This window comes from Anabas testudineus, chromosome 6, assembly GCF_900324465.2.
Source record: "Anabas testudineus chromosome 6, fAnaTes1.2, whole genome shotgun sequence".
Classification (NCBI taxonomy): Eukaryota; Metazoa; Chordata; class Actinopteri; order Anabantiformes; family Anabantidae; genus Anabas; species Anabas testudineus.
The window spans coordinates 18,613,707-18,633,843 of record NC_046615.1 but is presented as its reverse complement, the minus strand read 5'-3'; the positions used below and the strand labels follow the sequence as shown (position 1 = coordinate 18,633,843).

The following is a 20,137-nucleotide window of genomic DNA, read 5'->3' as shown; positions in this document are numbered from 1 at the left end:
GAGAACTTTCTTTGTACTTTCTCAAAAGTACCAGCTTTGCCAAAGTTGTCATGTACGTTTAAAACAAGAGACCACACAGATGGGACAATAAAACCGGAGGAGCGTTGAAGAGATCTGCTTGTAAGAGGTAGGATACAATTATCTTTGATGTACTGGGACTGATGAGACACAAAAGTGGATCTTAAAAATAATCTCACAACAGAGCTCTCAAACAGATGCTTTCTTCTGCAAATGTAGAAACTACGAGTGAGTCCTCGTGGTTCTCCATAAGAGGAGAATAATAAATTCCTCCAATTAGAAGAAGTGTTTGGGTTTCCTTCCCTTTCATATCAAGTGGAAACATGTGCACCATCTTGGAGTCACTGACAATGAATCTCAAAATGGGACAAAAATAAAAGTTTCAGTGCACAAAACCTTTTCAATCTCCAGAATGAAAACTCATACAGACCCACTGATTGTGGACCAAAGATAACTGACAGTAAACTCTCCTTTTTTCATGTCAACACATTTCTCCACTTACTTCCTCTCAGAAAGTGCTGTCCAAGCTTTTTGTTGTATAATGAAGACATTACTTCTCTCTGAAAACTGCCACATGCAGAGAGGTAGCACTGGCCTTATGTCACTTTAACACAGATCAGAACTTCCTCCCCTGTCTGGTTATCTTATGGAGGATTTATTTTATCAGTGTCATCTGTATTCTAAGGTAGTCTGGTATCTACAGTAATAGTATTTAGTTTGTAATTTTTGTAATAGAATTAAATTAATCTGTCATCATAGAAAAGCTACATTACCAATAATAGCTGGCCACTTGCATTAAACATTCAGGAATTACATGGCTTTAAGTCATGCATCTTTAACATTCACATGTATGAAAATACTGAAAGCAGGCACTGCATGCAGGTTCAGCTTTTCAGATTTTATGTTTATGGTTTAATTGGATTTCTCTCGAGCTTTGTAATGACTTTAACAAAACAATAAACAACACTGATGCCAATTTTGGAGAGGTCTGGCATCCATCCATCCATTATTCTAACCACTTTTCTGTTAAGGGTCACAGGGGTGCTGGAGTCAATCCCAGCTACTTGGGTGAGAAGCAGGGTATACCCTGGACAGGTCCCCAGGCTATCACAGGGCTGACATATAGGGCCAGACAACCATTCACACTCACAGTCAAACCTATGGGCAATTTAGAGTCACCAATTAACCTAATTGCATGTTTTTGCACTGCGGAAGGAAGCCAGAGTATCAGGACAAAACCCACGCAGGCACAGAGAAAACATGCAAACACCACACAGAAAAACACCTGGTCAGCAGGTGGATTGGAACCCAGGTACTCCTAGCCATAAGGCAACAGTACTGAGAAGTCTGGCATTCAACAATGCAACAAAGCATACAGCCAAAATGCTAAAACAATTAATGCTCTGGAAAATCAGGTACAATATGGGCTTAACAATGTTAAAATTGAAAGACTTCCCACAAATCCTGGCTTTCACTTTAAACACACGTTAAAATACATTTTTAGCTTCAGGATTTAGGGATTCTAGGGTATTTGACATGATCCAATATGACATTGTTATTATTTAAGTGAAAAACAGTATATTAATAACTAAAGTTTCTTTTTTTTAGCTTAAATACAACTGAATGACTGTGGGGTGACTGGTACAAAAACATACACAATCCTCGACAAAGTTAATTTTAAACTCCCACTTAATACAGTACTAACGGTACAATAAATGCCAGGACTAGGCTTAATCTAGTGATCAGGACTTTCAGTTCTTCTCCAGGGTCTTTTTATGTGGAGATCCTTAAAAGAGAACTGACCCACGTCTGAGTGCCAGCTCATGTCTTTCAAAAGCAAAGTTAGTGAAGTTTATCACAGATCAACTTCCTTAAAAACACTGAGAGTAAACCCAACAGTTTTCTGGAAGTGAGTTTGCATAAAATGCAAAAGCATCATTGAAATAGTGGCAGTTCATCTAACCCTCACTGATTGCTGCTTGTTATTTTGTCTCTGTGCAGCCTTCATGGCTTGTCTAGCAAATGAGTGGTGCTAAGCACAGCAAAGGTTGCCCATAACACATTCATTAATTCTGCAGGTTTTCCCCAGACAAGCTGTCACATTTCACTGTAAGCTGTGCACAGCTGACAGCACCTGACTTGTGCACAAAGACAGTGGAGGGCTACATGCCTGATGTTTCTTTTCACATGAGCCAAAGCAATCAGAGTACAACAAACAGCAAATCCCTGGTGATTTTGCCGACTGCTACCCAGTGAAAGAGAGATTGTGAGTGTGAAGCTATGATACAAAAAAAAATCAATGCAGCTCTTTTTGGCCCCTCTTAACCCACAGAAACCACTAGCTGTGCAATGTCACTGTGGGCGATGCATTGGGAAATGGAGGAGGAACTGGAATGAAAATGGGGTGGGAAATGTGCACAAGGATTCCTCATTCTTCTTTTGCAATAAGGGTTTAGTATTCTGGTTTAGTTTAGTTTAATAAAGTTTACTAAGTTGAATTTACTGAAAACATAATTCACTAAAATATGCCTAAGCAACAAATGCATTCAAAACAGAAACCTGTTGGTAAAACAAACGGAAAGTCAGTCTTTCCTGAAAAGAAAAAAAAAAAACTTCCTCAGATGAACTACATCTGTGCGCTGTGCAGTGATATAGATAATTTGATTCAAACGACCACTAGTACTCAGTTTTTTGTGAGTGAAGTAATGTTGTGGAGAACATCAAAGTGGCTCCCTGTACCCCCGAGGGAACGATACGGGTGCTGACCAGCGGGATGATAAATCAATATTTGAAGGAGATGCTTCATAAGGCCTCCAGGCAATGGGCCAGCAAGGAGCCAGAGATGCGAGACCACCTGTATGCTCTTTATAATCTGTGTGACTGCCATGCATTTGATTTTGAAGCATCACTCACAGAAGTCAAGCAACTGAATTTGTCTACAATTGGAGAAACATGACAAATGTTTAAAAATACCAAAAAATGATGTTTATACTTATATAAGTCTGCCACTTCAGCCAATCAGAAGCTGAAGCCTTTTAGTTGAACAGAGAAACATCTGCAAGAACTTAAAGCAAGTCCAGTCGCCACTGAACACAATGTTTTTGGATAACCGTGACATAGATGACTAAGAATCTTCACAGACAAGTGAAAGTGTTTCTCTTTTTTATTGTTGTACTTGTTCCAAGATAAGACCTGGCGCAAGGTAAAATAAACTAAGACGACATAGCCTGATAAATACTGTCCTGCTGTGCCAGCTGACGAATCTGTCATGAGCACCTAAGTCCCACACCCAGTGGCACATTTCATCCATGACCTGTCTAACCACTGGTATATACGCAACCAGACAGTGAGCTGGCTATACCTGGAATTACTGGGAATTAACATTAAGAGGTTCTGATTAAACTGGTGTCTGCTGGATTATATAATTCTAGCTAACTGCACTGTGTGCATCTCATAAACAAGAAAATTATAGAATAGCATCTGTATGCCAACATAAAGGAAATGCCATAATTTACATCACCAGCCTCATAATGATATGTTTCTTTTCATCTTTAAATATAGATTCAAATGTAATAAAATGCATTTCCAAATGCAAATCAACTGTGACTTATGTGGATCACTGTAAGCAGATCACTTAATAAAGAGGGCTGTGTCATCTGGAACAAAGCATAGTCATAAAAGCTGGGTTGACTGCTGTAACGCACGTGTGAGTTTAACAATGTGCATACACTGTAAAAGGCACTATTCAAACTAAGCCATGATGTCACCAGACATGTCACCAACACTGCTACACAACAAACCCAGTCAGCAACCACAAGAAGTAAGTCGGTCCAAGCAATATGTGCCAATACCGGCAAACTTACTGCAAATCTAACTTTCTGCATGACATGCTAGACAGACCTATGTAGACCAAACAGAGGTGTGGGGTTAAGATTAGTCCTAAAATAAAAGTCACAGAGAGTATTTTCTCACTGCATTCATAAATCTATCCATGGTGATGGTTTCTATTGTAGTTGATGGTACTGAGATAGTCATCGCTGACTTTTGAAGCCACCCCAAAAGAACATGGTTAAATAGAGTTAGTTTGTCTGACATGCTAAAAACTGTGTAAAAATAATTTGTCTAGAGGTAATGTTGGGGTTATTCGGGGTAATTCACAGACACCTTTGTGCAGAAATGTTGAAATATACAGTTCTCTAATGGCATGGATGAATAATAGTGTAACTTCATTGTGAAGTACGCGCCTGGCAATAAATATAAATTTAAAGATTTCTAAAAGTAGAGAATTATTACAGTTTCTTGTAAATTTTAAGAATATTTTCTACCTCTAGACACTTTATTGATATAATTTTGTGGCTTTGTGAGAACTATGCTTTTTTTTTTAAGAGTTGCCTAGTTATTAAATGCACCTTGTAAATAATCTGACTCTGTAACTAACTAGGTCACAACTAGATTTACCTTCATGTGCCAAGTATGTTTGTGCATGAAAGGACATTTGACTCGGGTTTCTACGACTCTCGGTTTGTCACGGACAAAATGACAGGCACGCACAACAAAAGGCGTAACTGTATATTTCTTTATGTGAATGCTCGGTGGTTTGGGGAGGCCGAGCTTCTCACACAACTTTTAATTGACTTGCACAGTAAAGAAATAACTGTGTGTGTGTGTGTGTGTGTGTGTGTGCACGTCCCACAACAGGGCAGCGGCCCAGTGGTCGATGGGCAGCCGGGTTCACACACACAAACAAATCTATATTATTACTACAGTAACATGACATTTGTAAATGAGACGAGCTGCTACACAACAAGGTAGCGGCTCGGTGAGGCTAACTAGCCAGCTAACCTCTTTGACTGGGGGGAATTTCTTCTTGCACTCCATGGACAGAGACCGCAGGTCCGTCTGCATGTTATCCAGCAATTTCTTCACCGCTTCGGGGCTGCTGGTCGACATCTTTGACGGCGTCTTCGACAGAAATCTCTCCAGGAGAAGCTCAAACGACGAGTAATGCGGGAGCGCAGGGGCCCCCACCACCCATCCACAGCGGGATTGTAATCCGCCACCACTTTATTCGCCTCCCTTGCAAAAGAAAATAAAAACGCCGCGGTCCATTGACACAGTATCCCACTACTCTGCTGGGAGCGCCTGTGCGCGGAAGAGCAGCGATGACACCGGCATATGTTCGCCCTCCTCACCGCCCGCTGAGGTTAGCGTCGGAAAGCAGCATCGTCCCTTTTATTTTTCGTTTGTTAAGGCTGTTTATTAGTCGAAGATATTTTTGCCAAATTGAGCAGTCTCCCATCAGCGACCGACCGTCAGCTCCACTTTCCTTCCCACAATGCTTTGGGGTACAGTGACACGTCATTAGGACTTCCGTAAACAGTGGCTAGCGCCAGTGACTGCAGCGACCCCTGCTGACGAAGCTGGGCGAGGCACACAATGACAAGCCACTCGTGTGGGCGCTTCTGCACAGTTTCACATGAACACACACCTAAGACATGTCAGGAAAGAATATGTCGCCACACCTGCTTTTTATTTTTATTCAAATCTGGCTAAATTAGGTGTTTCCAAATGTTTTGGTCCCATAACTTGTGTACAGCAGGGAGCAAAACACTAGAAACACTGCTACATATTGCACTCCAGCACACATCCACCACCCTCAATGACCTCAGTAACAAACATATATTAGAACTATCACCTATTTGACAGTTGATATAGAAATTGAGAAATTCTAACCTTGTAAAAATTCATGACAAAGACATTGCACAGGTGTACATAATAAAGTGGCTGATAAGTATATCAATACTATCAATAATATACTATCAATAATAAAATATGTATTGATATATTTATATCAATACATAGTTAATAATAATAGTTTTTTGTTCTGCACAGTGACAACTTGAAGGGGCTCACATACTACCTGTGGAGAACAGCTTCTGCTTTACCATAACAGTAAACAGACTGTTCCACATTCATAATTCTCTTTTTTGGCCTGACACAGATGTTGTTTTCACTGCATTTTCAGAAAAAAAATATGTTTATCACTTTGTTATATATATATATATATATATTTTTTGTCTTTGTAATCTAAACACAGCTAAGAAAAAAACATTCTTTCTATGGCACAATCTATTCTCTTCATGAAGAGATTTCCACCCACTGCTTTTTGTTCTTCAGACTGCTGGAGTGCTGTCTTGTTAAGAAAAGAGCTCCTGTCTTCAGGGAGATAGTACAAACTTCCACATCTTAAAACCTCTTTGAATTGTGACAAAAGTGACAACAACAGCAAACAACACTGAGAGTAGCAACAAGAGAAGAGCACAGCTTTTCATATGGGTAAAGTGGCTGCTTAAAATTAAGTATTGTGCAGTATTGAAGAATCTTTGATTCAAGAGTGAATAGTTGTTCTAATGGTTTTAGAGCCAGCATTTCCTATAAAATTTACCTAAGCATATATTCATGGATTTAATGACAATTCCATGGGTTTTTCAGGATTTATACAACAAAATTAAGCTCATTTGTGTATGCTCTACACAGTATAGTACATAATAAATAATGAACTGTACAACTTATAAAATAAAAACAGACGTTTCAATAGAATTGTACTTTTCAAATGAATGTTTTTATTCAGTTATAAAAATAATTTTAGCATATAAAAGTTACATGTGTGAAAGTGTTCCCTATCAATAATCAATTATCACATATTCATTCCAACATTACATCAAAGCTAAAAAAAAAAAAAAAAAAAAAACACAGGCTAAAAATCATTGTTATACAGCAGAAAGAGAGATGAGAAATGTTCATTCTGGAATGAAAGGCCTTAACCATTACAGCTGTCATATGTACATAGTATAGAAGAAGCACAACTGTCGTCTTCAGGCACTTTACCATTTAATTTAATATGATTCAGTGTATTAGAAGTGAAACCAAATGAGTTTAAATTATGTAATTAATCAAGAGAATTACAAGAACTTGTTAAATGTCCATGCATTTATGCAAAACTTGGCAAAACAAAATAAAAAGAAAATATACACATTGAATCAGACAAAGCTTAATTGAGTTTAGTTGCAGTCAGTTGATCTAAATGTAAATTTGAAATCATCTTCTTTTTTAACTGTTGGATATTAGTATGCTTTTTCAGGATTTCTTAAATCAAAAAAAATTCACATTCTGTGACAGTAACTCATTATTATACAGTTAAAACAGAGCTGTCATCCTAATTGAATTGAATGCACAATACACATGTGCTCTGTATACATATTGGAAGTGCATTTAAACACACGTAGATTTTATTCAAGTGAACTTTTATAATCTGTGCCTTCGTGGCACCTCCATCTGCTGCAGACAGCTGTTAGAATCAGTAAAGTAACAGGAATGTCATGTCAGACTAATTGAACATTAGAGATGTCCATAACAGAGATAAAATGCTTCCTCAGAAAGCAGACACAATCAAATGTATATTCTTAGTCACTGTGTAACAACAATGACCACATTTTTTCAAATGTACATGTGACTCTGCCACAAGCAAATGAGATGGTAACCAATTCTCCAAAAGAGGACATGAATCTTAAAGAATGCTGATGCCATCATACTGTATGTTGAAGGCAGTGTAAGTGTACAGAGGAGAAAACTCCAGCAGCATACAGTACCAGCAGTTACAGGTCCGATGACAGTCTCCATCTGTGCGTGTGTAGCCACTTTGTCTGGTGAGGTATTGCAGAGAGAGAGATGGGATTGGGCCAGACAGAGTGTCAAAGCTGAGAGTGACATTTGACCCCTACAAGGCTCTGATTCCAACCCACATGTCTCTAACAGTGAGACTCTTTTTCATCAACGGGGAAGTAGCCGTCCTTAGTCGGAGGTGATTTTTGATGGAGGCTGTCACCGTCCGCTGCGAAGATAGCCTGCAGCTTCTCCTGTTCCTGCTTTGTCTTCGGTAACTCAGTAGAGGGAGTGGTCAGAATAGCAAAGCGCTGTGAACAAAAAGGGTAAATGATGGGAAACCTACTTTATAGCAGAAATTTAATGGAAGTTAAACTGTTAAACTATTAAACTAACTACAAGTTAAACTATTTTTCATATTTTTATAATTGCTTGGATGTGATTATGACAGTAGAGATGCAGACAGAAATATCTGCCTCTGAAGCTACACATGGCTCTACTGTGTACAGCAAAAGCCAAAACAAGTCAAAAACAGTGCCAGTGTGTTTAAAAAGACGAAGCATACCTCTCGCATAGTTCCAGGTGTATAGTATAGTTTCACTGCCACCCAGAGAGGTATACACAGCATGGAGGAAAGAGCCAGGATCCAGCCTATCCCGTTGCCCCACCATGGATAAACATATTCACTGTTGTACTTCAGAGGTGAGTATTTGATCAAGGAAAAGGCAAATGTTCCCTAACAGGAAAGACAACGACAGGAAATTATTTTCAAACAATCATATTTGTAATCGTTGATTATAGTCCTTGATGTCTGTTTTGTAAGATACATATAAAAAAAAGCATTGATGGTTAATTTCAATGTATTTTCAGTGTTGACCACCAGAGGCTGCTCTTCTTTCAGGAAAGTAGCAAATGTGCAATGACAATGAATGTAAAACTCACAAAGCACACTGCAGGGGTGAAGAAAAGCCAGCAGTATTTGATTACGGGACTGGGGCGATAGCCAATCATGTCTTCTATGTTGTCATAGAAACGGTCGGCACCTGTAATCAGCAAGAGATGAGGGCAATGCATCAATTTGAAGCAATCATCTGTGTCAAGATTTACTCTGAACAACAGAGATCCAGAGGAAAAACATCACACCCGTACTCTATCTAAATCTGCCTACTTCACTGTCATATTTAGTTCACCTAATTGATTTCTTATCATTTATTGTATTCATTTGAACATAAAAAATAGAAACATTGAAATAGCAGTCCCCTTTCTCAAGCACATCCCCCCCAGTGTCAAACAAAAAGGAACCTTCAATTTTTATGGATTGGCTGAATAAGCCATCATTGAAAATGAATAGTGCCTAAAGAGAATAAAGGCTTTGTATTTTAAATACCCCCTTCAAGCATCCCTGAATAGTGTGGCTTGCACACTCACCATAAATCCAAGCAATGCAAACTGTCTCAAAAATAGAGACAAAAAGCAGGCACATCCCACTGGCTGCATAGTAGTCAAAGAGCTGAAAGACGTACATTCCTCCCTGTGGGGACAGACATAAGTTTATATAACCCTATAGGTGTAACAGAAAACCGGCATGGAGGAGAGAGAAAAGCTGATGTGCTGCATGTTAAAAAGTACAGATTCATTTTGTACAAACAAGACAATTCTGCATAGTTTAAATATTTCGTTGAAAAAAAAATGAAACAGCATAGTTAAAGAAATCGTTGCCTGGATGTGAAGAATTTAGGGAGAATCTAATCTTCATGTGGACAAAGATTTACTTATTATCTTTGTCACACTCTCTTAGTTGTTTATTCAAATGTAAGTCATTATCTGTTTGCATAGTATCACTTGAAAAAGATTTTTGTGAATGGAAGTTCTGATAAAACATCAATATTATACTGCCTGTCCAAAAAAAAAAAAAAAAAAACTCACACACTCTATAATATTTGGTGAACCGACTATAGCTTTGATAACATCAAGTATTGTTTTCATAGTTCTCAATAGTTTTCACTAAGATCTTGTATTGAGGATGGGAGAGTTGAACCGATGCACAAAGTCTTCTCCAGCACATCCCAAAGATTCTCGATGGAGTTAAGGTCTGGACCCCGTGGTGGTCAATCCATGTGTGAAAATGATGCATCATGCTCCCTGAACCACTCTTTCACAATTTGAGCCTGATGAATCCTAGCATTGTCATCTTGAAATATGTCCGTGCCATCAGGAAAGAAAAATCCATTGATGGAATAACCTGGTCATTCGGGATATTCAGGTAGTCAGCTGACCTCATTCTTTAAACACATAACGTTGCTGAACCTAGACCTGACCAACTGCAGCAACCCCAGATCATAGCACTGCCCCCACAGGGTTGTATGGTAGGCACTAGACATGATGGGTGCATCTCTTCACCCACTTCTCTTCTTACCCTGATGCGCCCATCACTCTGGAACAGGTTAAATCTGGACTCATCAGACCACATGACCTTCTTCCATTGGACAGCTCTTAACCCAGTTTTAGTAGTTTCATCAATCTCCTTAGATGTTTTCTTTGCTTGATTCATGCCAATAATTTGACCCTTCTGAAACAGATTAAGCTCTTTTCCACGGCATGGTTGTTTAAGAAATGAGAAGCCACTCACTGCTTCAATTAAGGTTAAATAACTTGTTGCCAGCTGAAAAATAATCATCCATACAGTAATTATCCAGTGGGAGGTTCTTACCTATTTGCTAAGTTATTTCCAGGTGGTGGCTTTTTTTTTTTTTTTTTTGGATGGACAGTGTATATGCTCATATGTAACTGTAAAAAATGTCACAGAGGCTAACCTCTGTCAACATGATGAGCCCCAGGAGGAAGGACACCACTGCCACTGCCAGAATGAAGAGCTCTCTGCGGTTTTTACGGCGGAAGACGGAAGGATACATGTCTACCATAGCTGTCACCAGGCTCTCGACACACACAAACTGATCAGGAGAGAAACAACAAGTATAAGATATAAACATGTTTACAGTCATATTTTATGGATTGACTTAGATCTACAAAAAAGAACTAACAAAATTTGATCAAATTTGTTTCTGTGTAGTTGTGGTGCATTGTTCTCACTTGACTGTCCAGTCCCAGAAAGACAATCATAATAAAAAAGAAGCAGGCCCACAGAGGTGAAAAAGGCATCATGGACACAGCGCGAGGATAGGCTATGAAGGCTAAACCTGGACCTGAATTAAACAGAGTTAAAAAAGGCATTTTCTTATTGAAATTTGAATTACTGATCATCATTTCTATTGATTTTAAAGCAAATGATAAAAGTAGAAATAGAAACACGGGGTGATACACCTAGCAGTAAGAAAGCAGTGACCTATTTCTATAAAATAAAAGAACCACCAACCAGATTCAGCCACTTCTGAGATGGGCACATTTTGCTCGTAGGACATAAAGCCCAGGATGGAGAAGATGGCAAAGCCTGCGACAAAACTGGTACCACTGTTCAGGAAACAGAGGCACAGGCAATCCCTAGATACAACACAGAGATGAAGATGGAGTGAACTGAACATGTACTCAACGACATACTAAAAAATATCTGGTCTAGAGATTATAGTAGTGTTAGATACTCACACTATTATGATTAGATTAATAGATCACATTTACAGTACAACAGAGTAGAGAACTGATGCTTTGCAGTTGACCATAATATCAAGTGTATTAACATTTCGGTCTTTACCTGTAGCAGTTGTTGTTATACTTGTTATAGCTTCCCAGAGCCGTGAGGCAGCCCAGGCAGATGGCGTAGGAGAAGAAGATCTGAGTTCCAGCATCCATCCATACCTTAGGACAGAACAGAAAGTGTTTTATGTTGAAAGAGGATTCATTGCCTCTGTATTTAAACTGTTAGTAATAGATAATGTGGCCACTTGTGAAGGAAAACAATGTTCTGAACATATAACAGAGAATTAGATAATTAAGCTTTTCTGGATGGGTTGGCTGGATATGACTGGAAGAGCTCAGCAGTTGAAAGTTCTCCTTGTGCAAAACTAGTGTAAGGTCTGGTCATCCCAAGGCCATAACATAAAAGTTATGGATCAAATCAGTTCGGAAGACATTAAATTATTGTTTTCCAGCTACACACTCTTGTCTGTGAGTTCATACTTTTGTGTAAATTCATAAATACATGACACAAGTGTGTTTCCTATGTACCTGTGGGTCCGACAGCCGTCCTAGGTCAGGGTACAGATAGAAGTGGATTCCCCTGGAGGCTCCTGGCAAGGTGACTCCTCTGACCAGCAGAATCAGTAACATTGCATAAGGAAATGTGGCTGTGAAATAAACAACCTAGGGGGAATGGGAGGTACTGTGTCATCAATTATAATTGTCTGCTGTTCAGTTCTTGCATTATTTATATACAGCATAACATTGCAGAACATTACTTGTAAAATCACTGGAGCAAAGATTTCACCTTGCCAGTTGACTTTACTCCCTTCCAGATGCAGAAATAGCAGATGACCCAAGCGATGGCCAGACAAGCAACCAGGTCCCAGTTTAAAGAACCAATGTGATCAATACCTGAGGAAATCCTCAGTACTCTGTGCCTGTGGCACAAAGAGACAGCAAAAATATTGGATTGTTTTTGTCAAATCTTAGAATAAATCATTAAATACCACATTTAGTGAATTAATGTTCACAGCTTTTCCACTTTAGTGTTTATCTGTGTACCCAGGAGGTTACGAGGGAAGGATAAGCGATTCAAAAAGTCCATCAACCATGCATTTTCAAAACAAGCTACACTATTATTTAAGAAGCAATTCAATATTAAATGACATTGATTAAATTAATATTTTCAGAACTTGCTAGCACATGAGGCCATTTGAGGACACAGCCAAACAAAAAGGCACTTACTCCCAGAACTCAATGACAGGAGAGGTGGCGTTCTCATGGTGATTGATGGAGCTATTCCCTCTTTGAAATGCCATACAGGAATCTTGAATGAAGAAAAGACAAAAAGACATTCAGTGCTGTGAAGAAATCCAAGCTTTCTCTGAGGTTTCCAAGTTACACACGGGCAAGTGAAACAATTCCAGCACTGAGATGGAGAAGTGAAATGGTGCTGCAACAGTCCCCCGTTAAGATAAAATAAAACTGAATGAATTACGCGATGAACAGGAACATCATATAAAATAAAATAGGATAAATAAGATAGGTAGGTCTTGGCAATACAAAAACAGAGCTAAAAAGAGCAGTTCAAAGTTAACATGAAAAGCTTTTGAAATAATTTCCTCATCAAATCATTAACTTCTTACTTTTCTACCTCGACCAGCTTCTTAAAATGTTGGCAGATGACCCCAGATTAAACATGTCACATAGATGGAGGTATACCTGTGTTCCAGGTGTTGTTGCAGGAGGCCCAGGGCAGATCCCAGGTGAAGGAGTTGAACAAGAAGAAAATAGCCCAGGCTAACACGATGATGTAATAGATGTTCAGCAGAGCAACAATCACCTGGGTGGCATAACCCACTCCTAGAATAAAGAATAGAATAAGTGTGTGACATTTACTGAGCAGCAAAATGCATCCAGTAAAAAGAAGCCTGACATTTCAGAGAGTCAGTTGTTTGTTTTTAGTTTTGTATTCAGCAGCAATCTGAGAATATTAGAAATTTGATTTGCATCACAATGAAAGCTGCAATAACTGCACTTTATCTCAAGTGAGTCACATAATGACCTCGGTTCAGTGACACAGACTCTCTCAGTTCCATTCACTAAAGGCAAAGATGCATATTCAACCTTGTAAAAAGCACATCTCTGCAGTTTGATTAAATAGTTTGAACACTTCTGCCCTTTCAACTCGCTGGATCACAGTTGAGTTAATTACTCTGAGGGTAAATTATAATAAGCACAACCTGCAAGTTAAACTCTTTTTCAAGCATATGATCACACGCTTAATTTGACTCTTCCCTAGCTGTCATCCTCTATATGTTGTGATTATGGCTGACTCCTCTGGAGAAATATGATATTATGGCAGGTTGCTTTCCAGCCATAACAGCTACTCACATCCCCTTTATCACATGCACACAAATACACAAAAGGCCATTCATGCACTGCATGTACATTTACACAAATGCACGCTATCAACATTTCACACTGAAAACGATACTGTATATGTACGCACAACGTCCATCCCACACAGCTCATTGTTTCAGAATAATGTGCAAACCATGACCACAGGGATGCAGCATATTTACACCCAAAACATCATGAAGACCACGACACACACAACACTTTGACTGGAAAACTGACTCTGAAGTGCACAGCAATAAAACCTAGACTGTAGACTGGGTCGGATCCCCTCTGGTGCTATGAAGTGTTTTTAACACTGTTCAACCTAAATCAAATAAACCTTTAAAAGAAAATAGGTGGATTACCTTCAAACAAGGGGCAGACCTTCCTCCAGCAGGTGATACCTCCCTCACTGGTGTACTGACCCAAAGCCGTCTCCAGGAAGAAGACCGGGATCCCACAAGCAAACAGAAAGATGAGGTATGGGATAAAGAAGGCGCCTATGTAGAATAGTAGAGATAGGTGCAAATTATTTCTAGAAAGTGTATTGGTGCTAAACTCTGAATACTAAAGGATTTTGTTACATGTAAATTTTTTTTTTAAATATCTGAAACTAATTTCTAAATAAATGCATCACACTTTACTGGAATAAGCGAAATTTTCTAGCCCTGTCATCAATTCATTGAAATGTAGGTGAAAAGCTAAGTATGTGTCATGGTTACTTATTTCAACAGATCAAAACATGTTTACCTGTCTGGGAACAATCATGCCACACCCTGACATTGTAGCTCAACGAGAAAATATTAAAACGTTTTTTGTGAAGAAAAATTCCAGCACTCACCTCCTCCGTTCTTGTAACAAAGGTAGGGAAAACGCCAGACATTCCCCAGGCCTATAATTTCTCCAGCCACTGACAGAACAAACTCGAGCTTGTTGCCCCACTGACCCCTTTCTATCATCTTCTCTTCTGTACTGGGGACGATGTCCAGGGGCCTGCTGTGCCCTTTGGAGGGTTCCACCTTGGACGTGTTTTCCATGTCACTGGTGTTGCCTGAGAATAAAATGGGAAAGCACAAGAATTGTAGCATATCAGTGGCTTAAAGGTCACAGCAAATGAGATCCTTACATAGAGTACTTTTTTCCAGTGGCCAGTCATGTTCTAAAGCTTAGTTTTAATGTGTTAATTTCTGTTGTAAAGGTTTTATTTTGCCCATTACAAGGGTTGTGTCTGTCAAAAACACTGATTTGACATCTTTTCAGTATATATGACAACATGGCAGATGTAAAGTGTCTAGGGTAAAATTGATTGGTTTGGCTTCTCCTGATCTGCTTGCTGTGTATCATCCATTTGGAACTCTTTGGTGTGTTAATTTTCTAATTGTACCTTCAGTAGAGATGCTGGTACGTGATTCTAGACTTAAATTTATGTATTTTCATCTCCTTCGGTTTCTGCTTCCAGTGTTAGGGCAGCAATACACATGGATCATTCAAGTGCATGTGTCCACAGTGACCTGTGGCCTCTGTTGCTAATCTAGAGCATTTTGTAATGCTCCTGTGTAAATAGCTGTAACAGGCCTATATAAGACTGAGCCCATTGGACGTCTGTGGGGTCAGTAAGTTTGGTGTTCATTGCATGTGGTGGAAATTTACAAGTGAAGGTCAGTGATGCTGCAGAGAACTTTATGATTGTTTAGGTAAAGATATGGATGCGTTCTACCTTTGACACAGTCTAAAGGCCACTTCTATTCTAATAGAAAGCACTAGTGTGGGCTGTAGTTTCAAATATCAACACATGCAGCCAGTGTTTGCACATGGGCAGAACCAGTCAGAAGCAGCAGATGGTGGGTATAGCAATAAGTCCTGCCCTTCTCATCTGACGTTTTAGTCAGTGTCATACAGTAGGTACTGATGTTCATTTGTGTCCATGCCAGGCTTCTGTGTTTTATATTCATCAGATGAATTACTGTATGTGTGTCTTCTTTATTGTGACTTGTTGACTTATTGATTTTAAAACATATTAAATCTACTTGTCATCAAATGTGCAACATAAAAATACTGCCTACTTAAGGGAGTCTCTTTCTCTTGGCAATGAGAATTTCCACTGTGCATGTGATGTGCGCCTATTTATGTTTACAAGAGTTATAATATATGTCCCTGCTTTTCCTATGTTGGGTGAGGTCAGAAATGGCTTGATTTGATGTTATGTGACCATGTTAGATTAGTTTGTCGAGCTCTCGGTGATGTTTGGGGGCCAGTGCCACTAAAAGAATTTGTCTGTGTGGAGGAAACAGGCAGCTCACTGACTGTGCTCACTCCTGTCAGGTTGCATTAACAGGCCTCTCACCCTTTTCCTCTCGGATACACAACATAGTCACTGATGCAGTCCAACTCCAAACCTCCTTCCCTTCCTTTAGAGTTTCACACATCCACATAAACAAACCTGTGACATGTTGTGTGACTAAGCTGTTGAGTTTTGAGTTCAGTACTGAAAACAACAAAAAGGTGAATATCCTGTGTGAGGCCACCTTTAGGAATTTGTTCCTGCTGGCAAAGGGCGTAGGTGGAGCACATCTATGACTCTGTATGTGCTGTGTGCATGGGGTTAGAGGTTGGATCCATTTTAAGAGCCAAAATCTCCGGCGCTGGAGCCAAATTGCGGCCTGAGGTAAAAATAGAGCCCATGTTTTCAAAAGGTAGTTGGTGGGAATGAGGGCTTAGTGCAACAAAAGCTGAAGAGCCCCTCTCCTCTGCGCTGGCAAAGAAGGATCCTCATTGGCCTTGGAGCCAGATCACAGCTTCCCTCACTTTTTCACAGTTTCCCTGTGGATGCTGAGGAGCTCAACACTCAAATCAGCCTCACTTTAAGCACGACATTTCAATAGGTGAGATTATAGCTGTATGTATAGCAACATAGTCTGGCTGTAACAGGTTTTCAGTCATATGTGTGGCAGAGAACTGCAGAGAGGCATACTGTGAGAAAATATGCCAAGACTAAGAATGACCTCATTGGGGCACAGTGGAGCTTTATCCCAGGAAACAGTGCCAACTTCACCTCTCTCTGAAAAGCTGACAGAGTGACTGGCAGACTGACCTATTGAATTATTGACTGGATGAAAGAAGGCTTGGCTGACTGGACACGGTGTACTCTGCTTTGTACTGCACTTGCGTAATTTCGATGCTTTGCTAATTCTAAAATGCTAATTATTGTAAAAGAAATTTTAAAAAATCTGCATCCTTGTTCAGATTTAGATGATACAATCAATACCACTCCCAAGTCTGTATAGTAACAAGTGCCAACACGTTATCATAGCCTAGAGCCCATTTAAATGACTTCAGCTAGGTGAGAAACGAAACCACAGGAGATCAACAAACCCGAAAGATGCTGTAAAGGTTCTTTTAAATGTCTTTGTTTGCCAATTGCAAATTAGGATGTGGGACAAAATAATCGCATCTTAGACGTCCTTGTGGAAATTGAGCTGGTAATCATTATGGGTTCATCATTACAAGACAAGTGACCTCTTTTGATCTTTATTGATTTTGTCTGTATGTTACTGATATTACTACTTTTTTGGAATTGATACAAATCAAACTCTTTCATGTACAGTTTATTTTACAATGTTCTTATTAAAAATATGAAAATAGAAGAAAAAAGCCTGAGGATGGGTAATAATGGTCTCCCAGTCTTGTTGAGCTCCTCTTCAAAGTGCATGCAGCTCAGTGATACAAATGTCCTCTATAAGCTCCACCATAACTCATAATTGCATTAGTTACATAAGGTAGGCACATTAATAGCACACATATATCTACATATAGCAAACGTTGTGTGTCAAGAAGTTAGAAATAATTTCAAAAATGTAAAATAAAAGCATAAGCTGTGAATAAAAATGCTTATTTTTAGTAATCTCACTTTTACATGTTGGCACGTTTTTGATTCAAAACAAATATATTAATATATTAAGTGTTACAAAATGAGCTACACATGTATTTGGTGCTGCAAGTTCTTGTCTTAGATGAAGAGCATGTTTAGCTCAATTTGATCTGCTCTCTGATTACAGAGCAGTCATTAACATGGAATGAGCTGTGCTGCATAACAATGTGCTGAAAATAAAGTTTCAAAATGAGGGTTTAAATGCTAAATGTGCAACATTTACACTGTTATTAGCTTGGCAAACTGAAAATTCATGCAACAATAATTTTTCTTTTCATCTGTCTGTGACTGGAATTTTTAAAGGCACTTACCTTTCATAATGTTGTACAATGCCAGTTTCTTGAAGAGTCTGGGGCATCAAATACAGGCCTGCTGCCGTTTCAGGTTTCACTATATAACAAGCATGAAGGGGCGGAGATCTTAGAGACTCTAAACTTTGGAGCAGCCCGCAGCCCGCAGTGAGATTTACCCTCTGTTTCCTCTCTGAAGACCACCCCTTCATCCAATTTCATTCAGACACCCCCCCTCGCAAACACACACTCAGTCCCCAAAGCACACTAGAGGTCTGTGCTGTCTCAGCGTGGTGGGCTGATTGCATAACCTTTTGACACATACATTCTCCCAGGGCCTTTCTGTTCAGAGAGCAACTAGAAAGTATGAGGAAGAGGCTGGTCAAACTAGGATTTAGGTGGCTATTTGTGTGTCACAAACATGAAAACATGTGTGGACGTGTTCAGTGGTCTCAAATGTTACTTAAAATATTAAGTTTTATAACACGCATACAAGAAAAACTTTGTCTACATTCACACGATACACGCTGAGGATCTCTGATATTTTAAAAGGATTTTCTGACTGACTGCAATTAAAACATCACTCCTGCTTCATGAACCCTTGTTCCAAACACATCCTTAATTCAGCTCCCGGAAAGACTCTTTATTCTCTCAACTAGATTCCTTCCTCACAGACCCAGTAGCCCATTCAGAACATTTTCCCACCACAGGGGTCCAGAGTGGCCCAGTTCAAGGCATTTGTTAGAAGGTCACAGTCCTGAGGGTCTTTATGGAGGTGGAGATGGGGGTAGTGATGTGTATTTGCTGGAGCAAATCTTTCAGGCTGAGATCTTCTTTTCTTTTCTTCTTCTTCTTTTTTTTTTTTTTTTGAAAACTCCCAACCCCCCACCTCAAATCAAATTATAAGTCAAGACACGACCACATTAGCTTTCTATTAAAATGAAGCCGTCTGCCTGACTTTGGTTTTGTGGCAGCCTTGACTTAACAACCTGTTCATTTTCTAAACATGTTAAAAAAATATCTAAATAAATAAAATAATAAAAATAATAATTAAAAATCAACTAAGCCTAAATCTTTCATCTAGTCTCCTATAGTCACCAACATAAAAACCTTTTAGTGTAGATCCTGGCATCATACAATGCATTACCAGCAGGTATTGACCCTGTGGTCGCTAACTGAACAGCATTACTGTTTGTTTAGTATATTACCATTTCAATGAATCAACAGCCTGGCAAGCTGTTTCCCCATTTCCAGTTGTTAAGCTTAGTTGTTTATAAAAACAAAACAGAAAAAAACTTGGTTTTCTAGTTACTAAACAGTCAGTATTTCTAATGAGTGTTTCACATTGTGCAAAGATTCGTTTCTTGAATATTGTATGTTAGTAGCTCATCTAGAGTAGGTTTTCTACTTGCGTATGTCCACGGGGCACAAAATCAGGCAAAACAATGGGGTGAGTGCTGGGGGCTCTCATTAATGAACAGTATTTCTGCAGCTTCCTGCTGCTCTCTAACTGTACGGCCACAGTTCACTGCTCAGATTGTAATGTGTTTACTCTAGAGTGCCCATCCTGTCTCTTCAGATCAAACTCAAATGTCCTGGTTAAATTAATTGCGTAAAAGAATTGGCTTTAAGGTCTCCTTGCATGAGAAGTTAAAATTGAGCCCATTGCAGTTTGTCAGACAATGTAGAAGATCACTCACAGGGCTCGTGACTTCACGTTATACAACATTTGGATGTGCAGCCCCACAAAGAACTGTGTTTTGTCCACACTAATAAAACTCCACTTTTGACCCCATTTTTTCTACGAAATGGATTGCTCAACTGTGCCATGTACAAATATTTGTACAAGGCACAGTTGCACACTCAAACCTTTTTTTTAATGACCTGTTAATGTAAAAGATATCCTACTATCGTAATAATATGAACTGTATCTTACATGACTGTTTACGGGAAAAATCAAAGATGAATGCTTTAAAGATAGCTGGATCATTATTAAATCACTAATAGGAAACGTTCCACATATGTGAAATGCAGCTGTCTGCTCCATGCTTGATTTTGTAGTATAAAACCTCTACCTTTGACACACAGCCAAAAAACCAATTGGTCGCGACAGTTAAAAAAGGCAATAGGTGTATACATAAAAGATTAGACAGTGTGAAGACAGATTTAACCAGATCAAACCCACATTCCCTTTCCAGCCAACAAG

At 39.2% G+C, this 20,137-nt stretch overlaps 2 protein-coding genes across 3 annotated transcripts in view; both read right to left on the bottom strand.

Moving 5' to 3' along the window:
• Positions 1 to 5,354, bottom strand: part of mon2 (MON2 homolog, regulator of endosome-to-Golgi trafficking) — a 28,029-nt gene extending 22,675 nt beyond the window's left edge. For both annotated transcript variants that reach the window (XM_026365147.1, XM_026365148.1), the window contains exon 1: positions 4,861 to 5,354. In XM_026365147.1, the coding sequence (XP_026220932.1) occupies positions 4,861 to 4,968 (108 nt within the window). In that variant the 5' untranslated portion in view covers positions 4,969 to 5,354. The remainder of the gene's footprint in view (positions 1 to 4,860) is intronic.
• A 1,337-nt stretch (positions 5,355 to 6,691) lies between these two features.
• slc6a13 (solute carrier family 6 member 13) lies at positions 6,692 to 18,083 on the bottom strand. The gene is made up of 15 exons (XM_026365713.1): positions 17,953 to 18,083; positions 14,555 to 14,764; positions 14,079 to 14,213; positions 13,036 to 13,176; positions 12,559 to 12,640; positions 12,119 to 12,251; positions 11,860 to 11,994; positions 11,387 to 11,490; positions 11,054 to 11,178; positions 10,771 to 10,883; positions 10,494 to 10,631; positions 9,109 to 9,211; positions 8,623 to 8,723; positions 8,246 to 8,416; positions 6,692 to 7,991 (listed from the first exon to the last, which is right to left on the bottom strand). The coding sequence occupies exons 1-15, from the start codon at positions 17,957 to 17,959 to the stop codon at positions 7,827 to 7,829; spliced, it is 1,863 nt and encodes a 620-aa protein (XP_026221498.1). The 5' UTR covers positions 17,960 to 18,083; the 3' UTR covers positions 6,692 to 7,826.
• Positions 18,084 to 20,137: the final 2,054 nt, after the last annotated feature.

Excerpts from the sequence above, each read along its gene's own strand:
- slc6a13 (XM_026365713.1), bottom strand. Across the intron at positions 14,214-14,554 it reads TTGTTACAAGAACGGAGGAG|GCGCCTTCTTTATCCCATAC; the intron begins GTGAGTGCTGGA and ends TATTCTACATAG. Across the intron at positions 8,724-9,108 it reads TTGCATTGCTTGGATTTATG|GTGCCGACCGTTTCTATGAC; the intron begins GTGAGTGTGCAA and ends TGCTGATTACAG.